Source organism: Eptatretus burgeri, chromosome 12 (genome assembly GCF_056783735.1).
Source record: "Eptatretus burgeri isolate ZD-2024b chromosome 12, Ebu_testis_v1, whole genome shotgun sequence".
Classification (NCBI taxonomy): domain Eukaryota; kingdom Metazoa; phylum Chordata; class Myxini; order Myxiniformes; family Myxinidae; genus Eptatretus; species Eptatretus burgeri.
In genome coordinates, this window is record NC_140972.1 from 20,815,248 (window position 1) to 20,839,192 (window position 23,945).

At 45.7% G+C, this 23,945-nt stretch overlaps 2 protein-coding genes across 4 annotated transcripts in view; one reads left to right on the forward strand and one right to left on the reverse strand.

Annotated features, from left to right (window-relative positions):
* The window catches only part of LOC147015219 (uncharacterized), a 189,349-nt gene that overhangs the window by 44,142 nt on the left and 121,262 nt on the right, over window positions 1-23,945 (reverse strand). The gene's annotated exons all lie outside the window — the stretch shown is intronic.
* Window positions 11,193-23,945, forward strand: part of LOC147015221 (uncharacterized) — a 45,802-nt gene continuing 33,049 nt past the window's right edge. For both annotated transcript variants that reach the window (XM_085849778.1, XM_085849779.1), the window contains exons 1-4: window positions 11,193-11,490; window positions 11,778-12,019; window positions 18,104-18,222; window positions 21,252-21,426. In XM_085849778.1, coding sequence (XP_085705904.1) covers window positions 11,854-12,019; window positions 18,104-18,222; window positions 21,252-21,426 — 460 coding nt within the window. In that variant the 5' untranslated portion in view covers window positions 11,193-11,490; window positions 11,778-11,853. The remainder of the gene's footprint in view (window positions 11,491-11,777; window positions 12,020-18,103; window positions 18,223-21,251; window positions 21,427-23,945) is intronic.

Consider the following 23,945-nt stretch of genomic DNA (forward strand, 5'->3'; position numbering starts at 1 on the left):
AGCTTTAAGACCAGTTTTTTACACTTCAGAGAGCTTTAAATCCCTTTCACCCTTGAGACCTTTTATACAATTTTGACCCCGAGAACATTTTGACCTTTACTTCACTGAAGTCCCTTTGGACCCCTCAGACCTTCACATAATTCAGACCCCTTACATCCTTCAGACATTAGATCCTTGACCATTCAGAGCTTCAGACCACTTGGACCTGGACACTTGGACTTGGATCTCTGTCTCTTGTCTCTTTGTCTCTCTCTCTCTCTCTTCTCTCTCCTCTCTCTTCTCTCTCTCTCCTCTCTCCTCTCTCTCTGTTTCTTATGCACACCAAATCTTAAAAGTTACAAATGCAACTTTGTGTGGGGATTAGGTCTCACTCGGGGGTCAGGGAGGGGGCTTGATTATCAATGTAAATTTGTACCACATAGCACTTCCTGATGGTCGTGGCAGAGGGTGTTACAATTTCCTTTTTTTACCGGGACAACGCTGAGGTTAAAGCACTCTTCGCACAGGTAAATTTGTTCCCCTTCCCTTCTCCTTCCCCACCCCCTCCCAGAAAAAAGAGGAAAGGCTTATCAAGGCTTGTCATCATGTGTGAGACATTTCTTGCAAGAAAAGACATCAGGGCGAACGGGGAAAAAAGAAGGGGTGAGATGGGACATGACGGGCAGAGGAGGTGGGGAGTAGGGGTTAAAGCATTCCATGCAGGGTAAATTTGTCTTCCTTTCCTTCTCGTTGCCCAAAATGTTTGGCACAATGTGTGACGAATTGGTCCATCAGCGAAGTGAGGGGTAGGCTCTGCTCGTATATAATATTGGATAACCCCCACATCCACCATCTTCCTGCAGTTGTGGAATACATGTAATTTGTTTACCCTGGCGATTGAAACAGTTAAAAGCTTGGCAAATCAGCATCTTGAACACCAGAATAATGTGTGATGAAAATCATATGTACGCATCACCAATCGAGTTGTGCACCCATGAGGTCATGCAAATAGACGGGGAAGGGGGGGTGGGGTGGGGGTTTCTCATATACATAATGGCGGTGAAAATAGTCTGATTAAAAAAAAGGATTATCTGACTTGTTATTCTCCCAAAATGTTTTTTTGTGCTCCTCGGTCAAGGATCTCATCCTCTTAAAAATATATTTTCCAAAGATTTCAAGATTGTGTTCGTTTGAAGAGCAGCTTTTGGGTCGCTGATGACTTTGCGTGATTCGAAAGTTGTCATCACATTAATAATCGTTGGGCCTTTATTTTCTTACATTTGAAACTCAAAATATGCTAAAATTAACTTTTCAGTCAAAACTTTTATCAGTGATCGAAAAACAGACCGGAATTTACCGAAGATGCTATGACGTCACGTTCTCCGAAAACTTCGTGAACATTCGGAAACAGCATGTGAACAATGGTGAGATGCGAATCAGAGAGTGATTTCAGCGGTGATGAAATTGAGTGTTTTCATTCCGATATTGCTGAGGAAGAGTCGGAGGATGATGGGAATTTATACTATGGAGTTTCTGGCCCTGAGCCATATAAATTTGAGCCACTTGCAAGTGCCAGAAAACGGCCTATTTCGTGTACAAGTGGCAGGACTGATGGCCTGGTAGTTCACACTGATCGGCTCCACCAGACAGATTGGTTTGTAGATTTTTATTTTCTTGTTCGATGCATAAAATAATGTAAAGTTTGATTCGTCTGTGACTTGATATAATAATTTTTAACCCTCGAGTCACTCAAGAGTCAGAAATAGAATGAATCAATAATGGATCCAAATATATTACACACCGTAGCCTTGGCTTTGAAGTCTTTCTGACAGCTGAGCTTGACCCCAGCGAAAGTGAACAGTTAGAACAAACCCCAACTTTCAAGAGACTGATGTGGCATATACAGACCAAAACATTTTTAGCCTCATTGGGAAATATTCTACCAAATTTAGAAAAAAAATAGTGGAAAATTGATCAATTTTTTACAATTGAAATGAAATAGCCCAATTTGCTGATGCTGTTAAAAAAAATTCATGCTCGTGTTTTTCAGAAAGTTTACTTGTGTGTTTTTCCATGTGCTCTTTCAGAATACATTTCAAGGTTTTTCTCAGTTAAACTCAACAATTGATTCTGTGACAGAGCAGTATCTGGAGAACTTGTCAAGAAGAGGAGGTCCGAGCTTAACCTACACAACGCATATATCCCTCAAACCTCTAAGACACAGGAAGGGTAATCGAACCAACGAATCTAATTAATGACATAACTCATTCTGGGAACCTCCGTGTCTCTGCTGTACTTGGGGGTTTATTTCCAAAACCGAAACAATTTCCACTTACACCAAGTTTGGTCAAAATCCCATCCATAGTACACAAGTTAGAGCAGTAACAGAATGTTTGGCTAATTGCACCGCTGGCCTTTAACCTATTGACCCCATAATCTAATCAGTTTATCTTTATATCATTATACAAACTTGTTCCAAGTTTGACTTCGATCCGTTCAGCCGTTCTTAAGTTATCAGGGTCATGAAATCCTATCATGGATGGCTGAAAAGCCAGACGGAAAACCCGAAAACATCCTGGCTCCGATGACTTCGTCGGCCGAGGGATAAAGATCTAAATGAATCGGTATTCATGACGTCCTGTCCTGAGAGCACAAGAAACGTTTTTACATTCTACATTTTGACAAATATGTTGGCGCATCGTGCCAGTCGTACCAACCACCACCAGGAGACATCACTGACTTTTTGGTATCTTTAGCATCGGTACTGTTGTTAAGCTCAATTCTTCTGTTTAAATTAAATTCTGCGGAAATTAACGAACACTGCCTTTACAAATCCAAAAATTAAATGAATTAAATAAAGTTACGACACTGCCTGGACAAATCCAGAAATTAAATAAATTAAATAAAGATACCAACACCACCTGGAGAAGTTGAAAACTTTATTGAATTGTCCACCGCTCCTTCCCAATTCCACATCCAGAGGATGCATGACATCATCATGGGGCGCCGAAGGAAGGGAGTACTCAGTCTTTACTCCCTTTGTTTCTTTATTTTTGTTTGTTTTCTTGTTTGTCCGGATGATATCTCAGCCATCCTTTGAGTTAGGAAGTTCAAATTTGGGGACAAAAGTGAAGACGTGCTTTGGCAAAAATCATTATTCTTATTTTTTGATTCATCAATTGATTGATTTATAACTTAATTATTATCGATTTATGAATTACTTATTTATTTATTTAACTTCTGGGCAATAAATATCTCAGGCACCTTTTGAGCTCGGACGCTGATATTTTGATATGACAGTGAACAAGTGCTTTGGTTATAAATAAATAAGAACAGAGTTCAATTTGTTCGACCACTTTATTAGCGTGGAACGACAATAATCAAACAAGTATTGAACAGGTTGAAACACCCACAACATCCCTGGCTCCGGCTCAGGCTGTGCATGCGCACTGGCACAGGGGACCGTCGATATGTAGAAGTACCGTAAAGTACAATGTTCTCTATCTCCCTCCGAGTCTTTATTATGTTAATAGATAAAGGCTGAGAAAATATTAAGTTTAATGAATGAACAAAAGTTTATATCGCCCATCGTGTGACTATTCCATGGAGTAGTCCTTGTGCCAGGCAGGCACGCTGGTCGCTCTGGTGGATCGGCGTTGACCTATTGCTGGTGCTGGTGGTGTCACATCGGGCCCCAGTGGGGATGGGGCTCTCGGGGTTTCAGGGGCCGATGGTGGCGTCTGAAGGATCGCGCGCCTCGGTGTGCCTCATCCTGGTGCTGCTGGCGTGTCTGAAACGGGTGTCATCTTGCGCCGGGGTGTGCATACTGACGTCAGTGCCGGCGTGGGCCCCGTTGGCGTCGCAGATGTCACGGGTTCGCTGTCGAGGTCAGGCAGTTGCGGTGTTACAACGGGTGCAGGTACAGTGATGCGGGTTGCTAGATCATCATAGATAGACCGGGGTGGCAGCTGGTCATTGCGAACTGGGCTAAACTTGCGCAGGAATTTCCTGTTCCGAAGTGTGACTCTGCCCGAGCCGTCGATCTTGATCACGTATTGGTCGTGTTGGCGTACCTCCACGATACTGCCTGTCTTGTCCCATTTTTTGGGGTGGAATCCTGTCTGGTTCTGTACGCGGACTAGGTCCCCTACAGCAAGTGGCGGAAGACGTTTGGTGTGTTCTGCCAAGGTGTCGGCTGTGCGGATATGACGTTTGCGGAGGGCCTCCTCCCTCGCTTTCAGGGTCTCATGCCAAGTGTCGTGCGGTCTGTACTTTCCGGGGATAATTGGGATGAAATCGCGTATCGGGCGGCCGAAGACACACATTGCCGGGGAGATCTTCGTGTCAGGGTCAGGCGTGTTACGATATTGTAGTATCGCTCTCTGCACAGCGTCAGTGTCAAGTTCTCCCTGCGGGCTGGTGTTGTCCGTGATAAGTCGTTTCATTGTCTTAACTCCAATCTCCACGCGACAGTTGCTGTGAGGGAAGGCCACCGATGACAAGCGGTGGTGTACGCCCCATCTGTGCAGGAATGACCTGGTCTCGGTGGAGGTGAACTCCGGTCCCCCATCCGACGCGAGCTCTTCTGGTGTCCCGTACGTCACGAAGGCGCGATGTAAGTGGTTTATGAGTCCGGCGGCGCCACCCGTCGACTTTGAGATGATCGGCCAGTTCGAGTATCTGTCCACCGTCACAAGGTAGTGTGCACCCCTGTGTACAAAGAAGTCTGAGCACACTGCCTGAAAGGGGTAAACGACCGGAATAGGTGGAGTTGGTGGCGCTCCAGGCTGTGATGGTGCCATCCGGTGGCAGTGTTCGCAGTTTTCCGAGTGGCGCTGATGTCAGCCGACATGCCTGGCCAGAATACAGAGGATTCTGCGCGGGTGGTCATCATTGATACGCCCTGGTGGGCAGCGTGTAGGGCGCTCAGCACATCGCCGCGGAGTGAGGGTGGTATGACTACTCGGTCCTTGTATAGGATCACTCCATCTGTCGATGTAATGTTCTCGCGGTACTGGTGATAGTCGCGAATTGTCTCTGGCATCTGGATTTTTGAGTCGGGGATGCCGTTCATTGTCATTCCCTCCAATATGTGCATATCGCCATCGCTGCTGGTGGCTTCCCTGACGCGATCCCATGTTACTGATCGCAATGATTCGAGGCCCGCGGCACACCATGCCAGGTTGTCCTCCTCGACGTCGTCGTCATACTCCGGCTCAGTTTGGCGTAAGAGGGACAGGACGTCGGTGTGCGTGCTTGGTTGGAGGTGGGTCGCTATGGTGGCATTGTCATCTGGAAGGTTCATGAGTGGAGGTCGCGTGGTGCCAACCGGCCTGCGCGACATGGCATCTGCCGCCTTGTTCTTCATGCCCGGGATATGTATGATGCGGAAGCGATAACGCAGGGTCTTCTCCTTGAGGTTCCTGAGGCGGGGGTTGGGTATGTCGTCAAGTGCTCTGTCCGAAAGGAGTTTCAGCAGTGGTTTGTGGTCTACCGCAACGATCAGGTTCTCGCAGCCGAGTACGAAGTAGCGCGCCTTGTCCAAGGCGTCCGCGACTGCGAGAGCCTCGCCCTCTATGGGCGCGTATCTGGATTCTGCCGCGTGTGTAAATCTGCTGCCGACCAGGGTTATTTTCCATCCATCAGTGCAGCAGAATGGTCTAACTGGCACGCATCGGCAGTGCTTTTGAAGCAACCAGAATCCGATTCCCTCCTTCGACCAGTCCGTGGCGATGCATGTTGGCTTAGTTTTGTCAAATATGCGGACACCGTGTTCGATTTCTTGTACGATCACGTCTTTCGACTCGCGGAATATGTCCTCTAACTCCATGGACCACTGGAAGCGTTCTCCACTTTTCAGGAGCTTCCGGAATGGCTGCATTCGTTCGGCCATACTAAAGGCGTATGCCACCTGGTTGACAAGCCCGAACCACGATCTGACGTCGGTGATGTTACGCGGTTGTGGGAAATCGTGGATTGCTTCCAGGTAGCGGCTGCACGGTCGCACGTCGGTCATGGTGATGGTGAAGCCCGCGAAGTCCACCGTGGGTGCGCTGAAGACAAACTTCTCCGGGTTGAGGATGATTCCATTCCGGCCGCATATATCCAGCCATTGGACCACCTGGAAGTAGCTCCCCTCAATCGTGTCTGACCATAGTAGCGTGTCATCTACGCACTTGGTCTTGTTACCAATGTCTGGGACGATCTCATCGTATCGTCTTGAATAACCGTCCCCCGATGCCATATACCCTTGTGGGGCAGATAGGTACCGGTAGCGCCCCCATGGAGTGATGAAGGTCGTCTTGTGGCGGTCGTCCTCGTGTAGGCGGACGCTATGGTAACCGTTCCATGCGTCGAATACTGTCTTGCACTTCCCGTTAGGTACGCGTCTCGCCTGGTGGAACGGGGATTGGGTGTGGTGGGTCTCGCGGAACGCATGCTTGTTCAAGGCCTGAAAGTCGACGGTGCGTCGCGGCTTGCCATTCTTTTTTGCGCAAATTACCATGCGGTGACACCATGTCACCGGCATGCCGACGGGTACTTCCTCCAACACGCCGAGCCGAACGTCCTGGTCGAGGCCTGCTTTTACTTCATCTTGCCAATGCATGGCCACGGAGATGGGAGTGTGATGGGCAACCGGTGTCGCGTTCTCACTGAGCATAAGACGTAGTGGCGGGCCGGTCATTCTCGGTAGTGGCTGGTGTGGGCACGTGTTGAATGTGCTCTGAGCATACATCCTGAGTAAATGTGACTGTAGTGCCTCTCTGTTGGCCTCGGTCGCTGGCATGGGGAGTGCGGTCGGTTTGGTCGGCGGCTCCCGCGCGTCCGCGGGCAGTCGCACAATTCCGAGGTCGTCAGATTCCACCTCTCCGAGTGTCGGGAATCTGTCCGAGATCATTCCCAGGTCCATGCAGGCCGCGCGGGAGAGGAATATGCGGTCTGAAGAGTCCGTCACGTACGCGATTTGGCGCGTCTCCAATCTCCGAGCGTCGTCACTGTTACCGGCGAATCTGACTACCACGGCTCCGAGGATACGAATTCCTCTGTTGTTTGCGGCCTTCATGGTCATGGATACAGGTATGAGGTCCTCGGTACTCAGGCCTATTTGTTGGACGACTTTAATGCCGATCAGGCAGCTCTGGCACCCCGTGTCTGCCATAGCGGGTAGGGTTACTGCGCGGATGTGTTTCAGGAGGTTAAAACCCAGCGCTTTGTAATCCTCGCGCTTGTTGGTGAGAGTGAGGTTGGCATATGGCTGCGGGTCGGATATGCGTTTCATACACTTATCGCACATATCATCGTACAGGTGGTGAGCGAGGGGAAGCGCGCGCATTTCGTCCTCTGTGCTGGCCATGGTGACCGTGCATAGCTCGACAAAGGCTGCCGTCTGCTCGTCGTACATCCTGTCGGTCTCCTTAGATGGGCGTCTTGCCGATCGGCCGCCCAGGCACGCCTTGTCGAGGTGATTCTGGCGGCCACACTTCCGGCACTTTTTACCGTATCCGGGGCACTCGGCGTGTCTGGCGCGCCATTGAGGAGTTTTGCCGTGGCCCACCTCGCCGCAGTAGATGCATACTCCTTCGGGCTTGGCCTTCCGTTTTTCCGGCCTGGCTCCTACTCTGGCGCGGGCGTCCTGTCGCTTTCCCCGCCGATACGAACTACTGATCGCGTCCGTGCTCTGAGTGTCAAGCCGGCGCGATGCCGAGCGTTTTCCAGACTCTTTGGCCTCGATATACTCTATCATGTCCTTTAATGGCATGTCCTGGTTCTTCTCACCGAGTAGGTCAAGTTGTATTGCTTGGTCCGCGATGCCACGGGCAACCACGTTGCGCAATATCTCTTCCGTGAAGTCGTTGACCTGATCGCACCCCGCCTTGGTGCACTTCATTTCATACTTGCACGTGTCCGCCTGCCCCTTGATGCGGGCGTGGAACGACCGGACAGGCTCCTCGTGTCCCTGCCGCATATTAGACAGGGCCACTCGAGCTTCCATCGTGTTCTCCGTCCGGACGGCGAGCGCCTTCATGGCGGCGAGGACGTCTTCTTCATCGCTGCCCACGAGGCTCCTACCCGCCGCGCGAGTGAGGTCCTTTCTCAGCTCCTCCTCACAGCACTCCAGTAGCTGTGCGACTATGTCGGGTCCGACAAGCTTAGTACCTGTTTTGTATTTGCCCCAGCGGGTTATGAAGTACGACCAGGCCTCGCCCGTTCCGGCCAGTGCTATGGAGGGACGCTTGAGTTTCTCCATCTTGGCATTCGAGCTCGCCGCCCTGGGGGCGGCGACGTGCACAGTGGCGTGTATACTCAGCATGGCCGCCACCACTGCCGCCTCTGCGTGTGTAGCCATATAGTCACAACCCTCGATCGGGCACTCTGCTTCCACCGGCGCCATAGGAACAGTTATTCTGGAGTAAACGTTCTATTTTCGGTGATGCACACGTGTGTACAGTGTCCTGGGGGCAAAGATTGGGTACAGGACCCGAGAAATCCAAACTCACTGTCGACGTTCTCGTGGTCCGTTTTCACCCAGTCGTGTCCTCCTCAGCACCGACGATCCTTACTCGACTGCATCAAGTTGTTTGATTATAAATAAGAACAGAGTTCAATTTGTTCGACCACTTTATTAGCGTGGAACGACAATAATCAAACAAGTATTGAACAGGTTGAAACACCCACAACATCCCTGGCTCCGGCTCAGGCTGCGCATGCGCACTGGCACAGGGGGCCGTCGATATGTAGAAGTACCGTAAAGTACAATGTTCTCTAATAAAGGGTATTTTTGATTTATTGATTAATCAATTAGTTATTTAATTTTTCGATTAATTACTTAATTTTCAAAAAGTTATAGATATGACGAAACAATGGTGGTTTGGGTTTGCCATTCGCAAAGAAGAAATTATTTATTTTGCGATTATTTATTTATTTAAATTATGCAGTTAATTAATTAATTATTGTACACCGCACTCTCCCAATTCCGTCTCCATGTGCTGCAGGGTGGCATCTCCGGGCGCTGAAATTGCCCTGACCGTGCCGTGCACTGGAGGATTTGTTATTTATTTATTTATTTATTTATTTGGCATGGGGGAAGTGTACTTTGAATGTACCGGTACTTTATTTAATATCCAGATTCCTCTGGACGTCTCCGGGTGGTAACTTTAATTAATCTATTTAATTTCCAGACTTCTCCTGGCGGTGCTCGCAACTTTATTCAATTTATTTAATTTCCAGAGTTTCCGGGTGGTAACTTTAATTAATTTATTTAATTTCCAGACTTCTCCTGGCGGTGCTCGTAACTTCATTTAATCTATCTATAATTCCAGCAATGTGTGTGTGTGTGTGTGTGTGTGTGTGTGTGTGTGTGTGTGTGTGTGTGTGTGTGTGTGTGTGTGTGTCTGTCTGTCTGTCTGTCTGTCTGTCTGCGGCCGCAGTTTCTTGAGAACCCCCGGTCAGATCGGATTGAAATTTGTCAGGAATATTGCCGGGGCCCCGCGGATGTGCCTTTTCGAGGTTTGATATCAATCAAACGAGCGGTTCCCAAGTTACGGCCATTTATCTGTCGACCAATGACAAGACACGGTGCTATGACATCATGAAAGACGTCACAATTAATGCTTATTTATTTATTTATTTATTTTTGCACGATTGACGGTCCGATCTGATTGAAACTTTCCAGGAATATTGTTGGGGACCCGTGGATGTGGCTTTTCAAGGTTTGATATTAAGGTTTGAGAATGGGGGCGAGAGAGAGGAACGAAAGAGGAGGGGGGATAGAGGAGGGTGAGAGAGGGGGAGGGGAGAGGCGGGCAAGAGAGGGCGGGGAGAGAGGGGGGTGAGAGAGACGGGGCGTCACAATTCAAGAGAGTGGGAGAGAGGAGGGGGCGAGAGAGGGGTGGTGAGAGTGGGGATGAGAGAGGGGGGTGAGAGTGGGGCCGAGAGAGAGGGGCGAGAGAGAGGAGGGGGAGAGAGGAGGTGCGAGACTCGGGGGAGCGAGAGAGAGGGGGCGTCACAATTCTTCTTCTTCGTTTGATATGACGTCACAATTGACGCTGGGGACCTGAGTATGTTTCCCAGGTGTTTCCCAAGTTATTGCCATTTATGATACGGTTGGTCCGATGTAATTGAAAAAATACCCCAATCCAGTCATTGTTTTCGAGAGCGAAGGAATGAAGCTGCACATACTGGCACACCTCACCCACGAGAGAGGGTACTGGCACGAGAGAGGGGGAGAGAGGAGGATCAAGAGAGGTGGGGGGGTGAAAAATGCCCCAATCCAGTCGTCGTTAACGCACTGACGGGACCGCACTAGTTTATTCAATTTCCGGAGTCTCCGGGGAGTAATTTTATTGAATTTGATTTCCAGACTTCTCCAGGCGGTGTTTGTAACTTCATTTAATTTATTTAATTTCTGTCCGTCTCTGGGTGGTAACTTTATTTTATTTAATATCCGGACTTCCCCAGGCGTTGTTTGTATGTTTATTTAATTTCTGGCTGTCTCTGGGTGGTAACTTTATTTTATTTAATTTATTTAATTTCTGTCCGTCTCTGGGTGGTAACTTTATTTTATTTAATATCCGGACTTCCCCAGGCGGTGTTCGTTACTTCATTTAATTTCTACAGACTTCAAATTGAAACAGCGGAATTGAGCTCAACACCAGTTCTGAATGGGGGAAAAAATAGTGTCCGGGCGGTGTTTGGAACGACCCCATAGTACTGTGTGGTTCCTGTCATGCCTGTTATTTAATGTTCATGAACAAAACGAATGTCCATCGTGCTTGGAAACCGTCATGTCTCCAGAACTCAGTATCACTCCTTCGGGTTCATCACCAAGGTTTATTGCAAACAAAGCCACACTCCTCCCAAACAGGTAATAATCAGAGCAAGCCTCTTCGTTGCCGGCCATTCCAGCCTGGTGTTGGCTTTGTGGTTCGCTCAGCTGGCTTGGGATCTTCGGCTCCTGGGTTTGAGCCCTGTGAGCTGCTAAATTAACACCAGATGGGGTTGATTCAGCCTGTAATCCTTCTGAGGTTGGCGAAATAAGTGCTCGTGTCCTGGTGTTGGGGCACAGCATCAGCGGCACAGCCGCACCCCAACAAAATAGCGACCGGAAGCCAAACGGCCAATTTCAAGAAGCAGAATAATAAGAAGCGGAAGAAGAAGCTGACCCTTGACGTGTCTCACAAGCTCCGCCCCTTCCGGACCGGATGTCTCAGTGAAGGTTCGAAGCCTCCGTGAAACGAGTGAACACCAACAGTTCGTGAGATTACAAGGGTAACCATGAAAACATTATCACCATTAATCTGTTACAATATCTGACAGAAACACAAGGAAAGAGTTTATTTGAAAGATTTTCCATGGACATTTGCTGAAGATTGCGCGGGAAAAGATGTTCCGTGAGCTCTGGCGTTTAGAGTGACGTCACTGAGGCGACAAGATCACCATTAAAACCGTGTGGACAATTTGTGGAACAACAGGAGATTTATGAAATTATTTTTGGTTCTTTCCGTTAAACAGGTTCGTTTTCTTTGTCCTGTTTTAATCCCTTTTCATCACGGGAGGAATTTTAATCAGACAAAGATGAATAAATGTTTGTGATTCACAGCAAAGTTAATGAAGTGAAAATGTAGTTTTGAAGTTACATTACAATGGGAAGTATAACCTCAGTAATAATAATAATAATAATAATAATAATAATAATAATGTGCATTTGATTAAAGTAACTTATTTGGAGAAGCTTGTTTACGGTACGAGGATTGTTAAAGAAATGTTGATTCTCATTGTCACCATGACAACGGAACCAGGACAAGAGCAGTTGGTGACGCGGGGTCATTGTGATTCGGGATCTGAAGGAGAAACATCGAGTTTGGTGATCAACAGATGGAATCGTTCAAAGTGGTCAAGATGAGCCGTGTGGAGGGTCCTGGACAAGATAATCAGGAATGGTGGGAAGAGGTGAACGAGGAGATAAACAAGATTGGGTTCAAACCGAGACGTTCACCCCACAAGGTCGACCGAGGGACAAGGAACCCCGTCCATGAACAGGGTACGGCTGGTTCGTGGAGTGTCCGCCATGACGGGGATTAGTGAATGTAAATGGAGATATCAAGTGAGGGGGGAAATCCCCGGTTTGTTTGTCCATAAAATGTCCCGTTTTAATCCGATCCGTTTAAACCAAACACGGCGAGTTCGTTCCGTTTCGTGAAGTAATTCACGGAGTTCACGGAGTGAGGAATCCGCCATTTTACCCACGAACAAGAGGACGTGACCGAAGTTCGTTTGTGTTTGTAATGACTTGTGGAAATGTTACTCACAAGTTGATGGAAACGAAATGGCGACCTCGACACGAAGCGATCCATGGAGGTGTTTCTGCTTCCCGTGGAGAATAAATTATCTCTCTCTCTCTCTCTCTCTCTCTCTCTCTCTCTCTCTCTCTCTCTCTCTCTCTCTCTCTCTCTCTCTCTCTCTCTCTCTCTCTCTCTCTCTCTGTCTCTCTCTCTCTCTCTCTCTCTCTCTCTCTCTCTCTCTCTCTCTCTCTCTCTCTCTCTCTCTCTCTCTCTCTCTCTCTCTCTCTCTCTCTCTCTCTCTCTCTCTCTCTCTCTCTCTCTCTCTCTCTCTCTCTCTCTCTCTCTCTCTCTCTGTCTCTCTCTCTCTCTCTCTCTCTCTCTCTCTCTCTCTCTCTCTCTCTCTCTCTCTCTCTCTCTGTCTCTCTCTCTCTCTCTCTCTCTCTCTCTCTCTCTCTCTCTCTCTCTCTCTCTCTCTCTCTCTCTCTCTCTCTCTCTCTCTCTCTCTCTCTCTCTCTCTCTCTCTCTCTCTCTCTCTCTCTCTCTCTCTCTCTCTCTCTCTCTCTCTCTCTCTCTCTCTCTCTCTCTCTCTCTCTCTCTCTCTCTCTCTCTCTCTCTCTCTCTCTCTCTCTCTCTCTCTCTCTCTCTCTCTGTCTCTCTCTCTCTCTCTCTCTCTCTCTCTCTCTCTCTCTCTCTCTCTCTCTCTCTCTCCCTCTCTCCCTCTCTCTCTCTCTCTCTCTCTCTCTCTCTCTCTCTCTCTCTCTCTCTCTCTCTCTCTCTCTCTCTCTCTCTCTCTCTCTCTCTCTCTCTCTCTCTCTCTCTCTCTCTCTCTCTCTCTCTCTTTCTCTGTCTCTCTCTGTCTCTCTCTCTCTCTCTCTCTCTCTCTCTCTCTGTCTCTCTCTCTCTCTGTCTCTCTCTCTCTCTCTCTCTGTCTCTCTCTCTCTGTCTCTCTCTCTCTGTCTCTCTCTGTCTCTCTCTCTCTGTCTCTCTCTCTGTCTCTCTCTCTCTGTCTCTCTCTCTCTGTCTCTGTCTCTGTCTCTCTCTGTCTGTGTCTCTCTGTCTCTCTCTGTCTCTGTCTCTCTCTCTCTCTCTGTCTCTCTCTCTCTCTCTCTCTCTCTCTCTCTCTCTCTCTCTCTCTCTCTCTCTCTCTCTCTCTCTCTCTCTCTCTCTCTCTCTCTCTCTCTCTCTCTCTCTCTCTCTCTCTCTCTCTCTCTCTCTCTCTCTCTCTCTCTCTCTCTCTCTCTCTCTCTCTCTCTCTCTCTCTCTCTCTCTCTCTCTCTCTCTCTCTCTCTCTCTCTCTCTCTCTCTCTCTCTCTCTCTCTCTCTCTCTCTCTCTCTCTCTCTCTCTCTCTCTCTCTCTCTGTCTCTCTCTCTCTCTCTCTCTCTCTCTCTCTCTCTCTCTCTCTCTCTCTCTCTCTCTCTCTCTCTCTCTCTCTCTGTCTCTGTCTCTCTCTGTCTTTCTCTCTCTGTATCTGTCTCTTTCTCTCTCTGTCTTTCTCTCTGTCTCTCTCTGTCTCTGTCTCTGTCTCTGTCTCTCTATCTGTCTCTCTCTGTCTCTGTCTCTCTCTGTCTCTCTCTCTCTCTCTCTCTCTCTCTCTCTCTCTCTCTCTGTCTCTGTCTCTCTGTCTCTGTCTCTGTCTCTGTCTCTGTCTCTCTCTCTCTGTCTCTCTGTCTCTGTCTCTCTGTCTCTCTCTCTCTATCTCTCTCTCTCTCTGTCTTTCTCTCTCTGTCTTTCTCTCTCTCTCTGTCTGTCTCTGTCTCTGTCTCTGTCTCTGTCTCTCTCTCTCTCCCATCCCACCCCTCTCCTCCACACCTCTTTGCGGCGTATTCATGCCCACATTGCAACAGACAACATTACACTTTACAAAACCGATATGACAGTTCATTACAAATCCAACAACCATCGATAGGCTCCATCGGTATCGATTTTTTTGATATCAATATATCGGTAGAATCATTCCGGTATATCGGTATTATTTAAAATAAAAATAATAAATAATTTCTTTCCACAGGTTCCAAAAATTCGCAATGGTCCAATGGCCCATTACGTATACATTCATGACGTACACATCATTGACATATGGTAATTTTTCAAAGTATTCCCACACTGGGCTTTTTTTCTCCATGATGATAATGAATATTTTACTTCTGACTTCAACTTGCATTAAAAATGATTTTGTTTTAAAGCGTGATCAGGGTTGGTAATCGGAACAGGTCGAGAATCTCGATACATCGCTATCGCTGTACCGGTATCGTTTTCAAACCGGTATCGCAATCGTGGATCACCGACTCGGCACAAGCTTTCTAAAACACACCCAATTTATATTAAAAAAACTAATTGTCAATTGATTTAAATGCGAACCTCCTCAATGGCAAGAAGCATCAGAACAAAGGACCGCATATGGGCAAAGTTGGCCTCGACCCTGTTCCAGGAGCATGGTCTTTACCAATGAGTACTGCATGGCAACGAGAGCGCACCATTCAGGAAGCTGCACAAACAGCTGCCAGACCCTCGGACCATGCCTCTTCTATAATAGGGGCTTGATAAGGCTGGAGAGTTCCGGGGCTGGTATGCATCCAGGAAACATTTGAAAGGTAAGTTGACCCCTCGAGACCAAGCCGTTGCAAAAGCAAGCCATGAGATGGCAAGCCACTGGTGCCACGTTGCTCGAGCTGACAAGCCGTGGAGTTTTCCCTGGACACACTGACTCACTCCTTTTCGCTTTCTCTCCACATTTCTCATTCGTTCACGAGGAATGCACGAGAGGACTCAGCAATTACATTCTCGACCCATTCAGGGATGGGTGACTGATTTGCATTCATGATTTCCACTGTCCCACCATGAACATTCCCAAGTGCTTCCATTCACATGGTGCACCACATCATCACCCCCCTCTTCTTCCTCCCCCTCCCCCTTTCAAGTTGGGACCAACGTAAACCCATGGGCTTTCGTCGGGTGAGCGAAACGTCCTCAACAAGCCCCGCCTTTTCATGTGTTTGTGTCTCTTTCTCTTTCTTATCTCGTTTCCTCAGAGTGACAGGCACCTACATGCAGAAAATCATATAATGTTGATTGACATAATAGCTTGAATTGATTGGCTTGTATGCTTAAGGGTAAGATCTTTCTGTCTCTCTCTGTTTTTGCTCTGTAAATAAGTCTGGAAATGTGTTTTGCTTTTATAAACTTGACAAACTGCCCAGTTGTCTTTTCTCTTTTGGTTAGACACCAGTGTGTAAATAGTGGATTGAAGTAATACCCCATTTCACTACGGTTAGTCATTAACCAATGTCCCACTTATGGTGTTGCTCGGCCGTTCTTGATGGATCAGAGTGGGGATTTGACATTATGGTTCCCTCTCTGGGGGGATTAATTTGCAGGTAAGGTTATGCAGGAATTTCACACGAGGACACTACCTGAACTAATCATCTTAGATGGCGTCCGCCGTGCCCCAGAGTTATCTGCGTCTTATCGACTTTCCGTAATGGGTCGGGAAGCTGGTCCGAGAAGCCCCCCCTGACCTGGACCAGGGGATCCGTCACATTACACTGCTTGTTTGTTTCCGGGGCCATAATATAAATTATACAAGCTTTAGCATCGTTTGCAAAAAGTTAGTGTGTGTGTGTGTGTGTGTGTGTGTGTGTGTGTGTGTGTGTGTGTGTGTGTGTGTGTGTGTGTGTGCGCGCGCGCACGCGCATGTTAATTGTTTATCACGGCCGATGCGAGTTTGTCCGAAAGCAAATGGTCCGAACCCACACTTTTCTTCTTTGGATATTTTTTGTTCCAAAATTTCCGTGAGCCCAATTTGAATTCAGGAACACAACAATCTTGGTTCACCATTTCAAAATTCCCACTTCTGTTTAAATGCTGAAATTATATTTAAAAGATTATTTGAATTCACACTTCACACTCCAGCAATGGTGGGATAAAAGTGCCCGGCGAGAAAAACTGATTTACTGAAAACACACACAGCACATGCGCAAAAGCCCTCATTTACCATTCACGCGTCATTTCCAAAGTTGTATATTTTCGATGAAGATGTGAATCAAATAGGCTTTTAATATTACGTTAAAGATTTTTTTTTCTTTAAATATTTCGTGAGAGTCAAATTGAGATGAATTGAGTTCAACAAAAGTTTGAATGCAAGTTCAGATGATTCAGAAATCCTGTTTCAGAAGGAAACTTTTCCCCAAACAAAGTTCTGAACATTCAGGAAGCAAATCTCACAGACGTGGCCCGGATAATGACGGATGGCCGGCATGTCCATCAAAATACCACGGACACCATCTGCAACACTCATCTCTGATTGGATCTTCGCATCCAGGGTCGTTTTCCCGTACCTATCCGATGAATGAGGCAAAGGAGGAACCGTGCTGGCAGCTGCTTTCGGAATTTCAATTGACCTCGTGAACCAGCGTTGCGTGCCGCACCCTATCGTCGATCAGACCAATGAATCACTTGGGCCAGTTGTCTCTGAAGCCTGATCTGAGATGAAACCCAAGCAGGATAAGTCGAGACACGATGTCCTCTTTCATCAACTTATTACACAAGCAGGAAATTGGCGGAGGAAATGGCGGTTGGGGAATTCAAACTGAAAAATGGCAGGAATAATCAGGAAAGGTAATGCAAGCAATATTAAAAATGTACAAGTAGGGATGCATTCCTCTTGCCCCCTACGCAATATACCTGCCATCGGATCCTTTAAACAATTACCGAGCACTTCTATTGAAATGGATCCAGGCACCGGAATAAATGAGAGAAACTGTGGGAAGCGGGATGAGAAATAGTCGTAAGAAAGAGGGAGTGAGGGGTCTACTATGTTCTCCCCAAATCACCTCCACAACTTGAATGAAGCTATGGTCACCCCAATACTCAGCGGTTCGGGTTCGCCTCCAGCTCACTCACTCACAGACTCCTCCCTCCGCTCCGCTAGCACCCTGGTCGTGTGGAGACGCTCGATGTTTTCGGGCTGAGGCGAGGTGGGCAGCTCTGTGGTGGCGTGATGACAGCTGGGCTGAGGTGAAGGCATGCCGGACTCTGTGTGTACGTCTGTGAGTGAGGTGTAAAAAGGAGAGAGAGTATGAGAATATGTTGAGGACAAGAAAAATATGGAATATCATGAAGTGAAGAAGAAGAAAGTTGGAAAGGAAAGTTGAAAGAAAGCGAGCAAAGGGGCAAATCTGAAATCTCGCTACAATTTCCTCCAATCTGCTTTCAAATCTGCTGCATCTCTTCTTTTGATTCCCCTTCCCCACCCTTGTTTTACGGCTTCTTGGTTCACCATTGGTCCGAGCTGGTGAGGGATGTCGCCAACCCCCTGGTGTTGATTGGCTGGGTCTCTGCTTTCTGTCCGGCAACGCAATTCAATTGGTCAATGTGGGGCCTTTGTGGAGGTTCTGTCTGGGGCTGGGAAGGAGTTTAAACTTGCCGTCGCCCCCCTCTCAATGGTGAAGCTTTGCTTGCGGTTGAACACTGAAGAGAAGGACGTGGGAATTTGTTTTCGGTGCCGTGTGTCTGTGTTGTGAGAAATCGTTTGAGTTGAGAATGTGATGAAAAGAAAGAACATAAACTTATTCTCACTCACAGTCGCAACACATCTATCCACATGAAAATGATAGATTCTGAATTACTAAACAGAATGCGAAGACGAAACTGGCTTCAAACGGATGTGCTGTGATTTGTCCTTCCTGGGGATCACATGTGTCACACGAGTTTTGGTTCATCTTTGAAAATAAACGTTCAATTATCATTGTCCATTAAAAGTGAGGAAATACATATCTGTCAATCCACATGTTTCGGATGAAGGCGAATAAATTATTCTGTTTGGTGTTTGTTGTTTTTATTGCAGGTCCGTCATATATAAACCCCCTCGGGGATTCCGAGTTTGAGTGGATTACGAACCTTCGACAGAGGGTAAACGAATCCACACGACACATCCTGGATATCAGATTGGATCACAAAATGCAGGTATGAAGAATTGTTATTTGTGCCACATATTGAGATTAAGATCATGCCCACGAGTTAACTCACCATTGATTTGCTCTAACCCTAAATAAATTGCAACAAACTTGATGGTCAGCTCAAAAAACGCTTCATTGGAGAAAGTTTCAAGGGTACGAAGGTTACATACTTGTGACAATGCTCCATTTTGTATGAAGGAGATCATTTTTGATTAATGGAGGTTGATGAAGAAGATGCAAAAATTACATCCGAATAATTTTGTTCGGAAGGGAACAGTGTCGCTCCTCATCAATCAAGTGCAACCCCAATCTGTTCTCCTATACCACTGGTTCATTCATTTGTCCTTGCGAGATCATTCTGCCTGTGTAACCATCCCCAGATACACTGGGAGACATTTGTTGAATGATCGATTTTATTTACATGTATAGATGTGTGTGTGTGTGTTTGGATGTATGTATATATATGTCTGTAAGTGTATATATATATAATATATATATATATACATACATATACATATATATATGTATATGTATGTATACATACATATACATCTATATTTATATACATCTATATATACATACATATACATCTATATTTATACATATATATACATATATCTATATATATATATATATATATATATATATATATATATATATATATATATATATATATATATATATATATATATATATATATATATATATATATATATATATATATATATATATATATATATATATATATATATATATATATATATATATATATATATATATATCTCTATATATATTTCTATATATTGGTTCACGAGTCAGTAAGTGACCACAGTATTCGTTATGGGCGTTTGTCTCTCTGTCCCAAGCATAGCTCCGTGGGTTTTGATCCGATCCTGATAAAATTTGGATGGGAGGTTTATATCATGATCTCGTTGTGTTTTCTTAAGAATGGGCGTGGTGTTCCCATTATGGGTGGAGCCACGCCCAAAAAACGTGTTTTTAGGGTGTAGCCGATTTCAAGTTACATCTTCTCCGAGGGTGTTTGTCGAATCTGGCAGGGGTTTCATTATTTGATTATCCCAATGGCACTTGCATCGCCCACGGAGCTCGATTTTTCATTTTCGTCCCAAGGTCAAGGTCACAAGGTCACGAACTTAGAAAATGCCAAAATAATCAATAAATTGGGCATCGAGCTCCTTCGGTTTTCAACTGTTTTGAATGAAAGTTGGTATGCAAGTAGTGCTCTCCAAGTACGACAACTTTCATCATTTACGTTTTTCCCAATTCCCGCCAGTTTGCCCGTGGCGTCCCCTCGAAGGTCAAAAATAAAAAATGAGAACCGTGGACATTGCTCGTGAACCATCGCCGTCTCCAGACTTGTGTATATAATATATATATATATATATATATATATATATATATATATATATATATATATATATATATTTATGTTGAGAGAGAGAGAGAGAGAGAGAGAGAGAGAGAGAGAGAGAGAGAGAGAGACAGAGACAGAGACAGAGACAGAGAGAGAGGGAGAGGGAGAGAGAGAGAGAGAGAGAGAGAGAGAGAGAGAGAGAGAGAGAGAGAGAGAGAGAGAGAGAGAGAGAGAGAGAGAGAGAGAGAGAGAGAGAGAGAGAGAGAGAGAGAGAGAGAGAGAGAGAGAGAGAGAGAGAGAGAGAGAGAGAGAGAGAGAGAGAGAGAGAGAGAGAGAGAGAGAGAGAGAGAGAGAGAGAGAGAGAGAGAGAGAGAGAGAGAGAGAGAGAGAGAGAGAGAGAGAGAGAGAGAGAGAGAGAGAGAGAGAGAGAGAGAATAAGATTGGGGCGGTTGGGATTACACATTTTTAAAGAAGAAGGGTCTTCGAACCAAAAGTATATAACGAGTAGTTTGACTTTGCGTATCAAAGCAAAAATGCGAGAGCAGACCCGGTCTCAGGCAACGTTTCACCAGCTTCATCAGACACAATCAACATCAGGCACAAAATAGATATATTATGTGTGATGAAGCCGGTGAAACTTTGCCTGAGAATGGGCCTGCTCTCGCATTTTTCCTCAAATTAGTGGAGTCGATTGAGATTTTTACTTTTGGCTCGAAGTGCCTTCTTCTTAAAAAATTTATGTGCATATATCTATATATGTATACATATCTGTGTGTATATACACAATGTGTGAGAATACGAACCACGTTTCCCCATTGTCATGGGTTGCTCACCTGAATTTGATTTTTCATTTTTTTTCCTTTCATTCTTTTCTTTTCATTTATTTTTATTTTCAGATATGAATATGCTTGGTATTTGCTTCATGATGAGGGTGTTGGGCTTGGGATCCAAGGGTCCTGAGTTCAAATCATGCTCAGCAAATGAATTAACACCAGGTGGGGTTGACTCAGCCTGTTATCCTTTCAACGTTGGCCAAATGAGTACCTGCTTGCTGGGATGTTTGAGCCATTTGAGTATCCTGTGTTGGAGTGGTGATCCATCTGGGATTGTGCCTAATATCACAGGAGACTGCTTTGGCAGCACCAACACTCTGTACAGAGTATGGTCTCGAGGGATTTGGATGGATTTATGAATGTTGTTTGACAATTCTACAATTTTTTTTTTCTGCTGTACTGGCTTCGATGTCCATCGCCATGAAAATTTCAGCTTTCTACGTCACCCAGAAGGTCGCAATCTTTAATATTAGTCAGTCAGTCAATCAGTGCCAGAGCTTTATATGATAATATGTACAGTCGACAGAAAGAGTTTATATTATAATGTGTAGAGTATACAGAGAGAGCTTTTCTTTTCATATGTCGAGTACACAATTTTTTTGGTACATATATATTTAATTTTTTTTTTCAGTCTACCTTTCTGTTTTTTTCCTGAACCCGTGGGAACAGATTCACCATTGTGGTTTCATCCTAATTAATTGAAAGTTAGAAGCTGTACTTATTGCTCGAAGATGTGAAAATCATCTGTGCAGACGCCATCTGCATTTTATGGAAATTAAGACAATTTTGTTTCCATGTTTTTGATGCTTATGATACGTGCTGGTGCAGGTTATGGATCTTAATATGGATATCATGCGTTTGGAACAAAAACTACAACAGAGTGAGAGGTTGTGTCAAAACCTCAAGTCCAAGTTGATCCTTCAAAACAAAAACATGAAGGCTGAGAAAACTCAGAATGCCGAGTGTGATGTGGAACACCAAAAGATGGAGCATAAACAGCAAGGTGGGTTCCACTGAGATGGATGTGATGCTCGAATGGTGTGGACAAAACAAGCAGTCTCAAAACAATTTAAGTTTGTTCTTTCACCGTCCTGTCCTGTCCTGTCCTGCCCTGCATCCGGATCTTGTAAATACGAGCGGGCAGTGTTTCCCTCCAGGCTGTTGAACCCTCCTCAGCCCACCTGAGGTGGGAATTGTGCTGCGGCACATTGTTGGAAATGCACATTATGATTTTTGTCATTTTGAAAGAAATTTTACTGATCACAGCACATCATTCTCCATGTCGTAATTTTAAGAAGGCCCATTGTATAATGAAGATGATAGATTATATCGGCTACCACCAAAGGTGGCGCTGTTTCCACCAGACCCGTACACTATGTCCATCCTCACTATAATTCATGGATCGTTGTTTGTTTGTGTGTGTGTGCATATTTGTTTGTTTGTTGCGCTCCTCCTCCGAGAGTTCTGGGCCAATTCATTTCATCCAGACTTGCTGCATTGGATCAATATGACCATAATTAGTGCATCGGGGTGTTTTTATATTTGCCGGTGGTCTTTGAGGAAGGGGAGGGGGGAATGCAAATTATGAATGTGAATACGTATCATGGAGTACCACTCCAGGTGGGAGAGAGTATTACAAGTCCCTCCCCTTTATTGTGGAGTATTCCTGTCCCCACATTTTTCAATGCAATGGCCCTTCACCAAGTAGAGAAGGAAACAGCCTGTTGGTAGATTGCAGCAAATGCTGCTAATTTAGACCACCCCTACTGGCTGCCGCTTACCATGCAAGGAGTGGTGCCTCCTGAACTGTCTCCAGAAGTGTATTGGGTGCTCTAATGCTTGCATGCCCTGCTGAAACTTGACCCACATTGCAGCTTGTGATTATGGTGAGATAGACAACAGACCACTTGGTGGAGGTAAGCCCAATACTTCACATTGATGGAAAATGGAATTTGCTGAAACAGCTCACTGCGCAAGGCCAGCGATGGCTGATGACTGCCTTTCACCAGCTAGTTAACTCAACTCAAAACGAACAATACGAAGAAGGAAAGGAGAGCAGGACAATAGAGTCAGTGGGAATAGAAAAGATCATGAATACAAATAGGGAATAACGAGATGGTGATTGGTGCCAATTTAACAGACTGGACAGAATAACATGATTGGACGAACACAGGGAGGAGATTCTCCAGTGGGGGATTTGAGGTGGGGTGGGGGGAAGAGTAGAGATGAGCAGTTTCCTTGCATTAGGTGAGGGTGACAAGGTTCGGTTACAAGCAGAACAGGTGCAGCCTGTTTGGGCTTGTGAGGAACAAGTTACTGAGAAATCTATGGGGAAAGAACTGCTTGGATATCCACCTGTCTGTGGTGGGAGAAGAACAGCCCTTAAGCCTGTATCTCACTGGGCTGGAACAGCTCGCGACAAAATGCGAACGGGATTCTCCAAAATGCCTCGAAACGTTCGCGGTGGTTCTCAATTTCCTCGCGTGAGTCGCAGGACGTTGCTCTGATGTCGCTTGACTTTTGAACATGTTCAAAAAATTCGTGCGACAAATTTTCTCTCAAAAAAGTCGCAGAGTCGTCGCGTTTGTCTCGAACCCTTCTCAATTTAGTTTCCATGAGTCAGAAGGTGCGACAAATGTGAGACCACTTTGTGAGGGATTGGCGACCGATGAAACTCAATTGTGACTGATTGGAGAAAAAAATGATAATCTGTCCTGGGACCCCTGAGAGTTTCGTAATTATATCGCAATTTGTTCCCAATGACGTGAGGCATACGCAAATGTGAGATATTCGTGAGACATACGCAAAAATAAATTCAGTGTGATTCCAAGTGAAAATTATTGCTATTTTATCGCAATTTTGTGTCTCCAACTCGTCGCGAACTGTCGCAGCCCAGTGAGATACAGGCTTTACACGGAAGCCTCTTGGTGAGTCATAACCAATCAGCCTCAATGTATTGGATTCCCTCATTTTTCAGGGGTGAAATGTGAGATCTGTGAGGATCAGCCCAGAAATGTGTTGCCTCCTCCAGGGCAATGCAAATATAATCTTGTGCAGCATTTGATGTTCACGGCCGAGTATTGCTCAGCGATGAAGGTTACTCGCACCTCAGGAAATTTCTGCACAGTGTGAGAATGTTACTTTTTTTTTTTTTTTTTTACAAATTGTGGTCCATCAATATATGGCAAATGTGAAAATGTATGATCATATTTAACCTCCGCCATCAAAGATGGACGGAGGTTACTGTTTTCACCCCTGTCTGTTTGTTTGTTTGTTTGTTTGTGAACAGTATTACGGAAAAACTCCTGGACGGATTTCGACGAAACTTGGTGGGGGGATTTGGTATTGTCCAAGGATCATGCCATAAGATTTTGGACTCGGTCTAAATTCCAATATGGCCGCTATGGCGGCCATTTTGATAAAAATTTGAATTTTTGTTTTTGCATTTCTACATGTTTTAAGTGATTTCCAATAAAAAAAATTAATAATTTGTGAGAGAAAAAAACAACAAAATTTTGCACC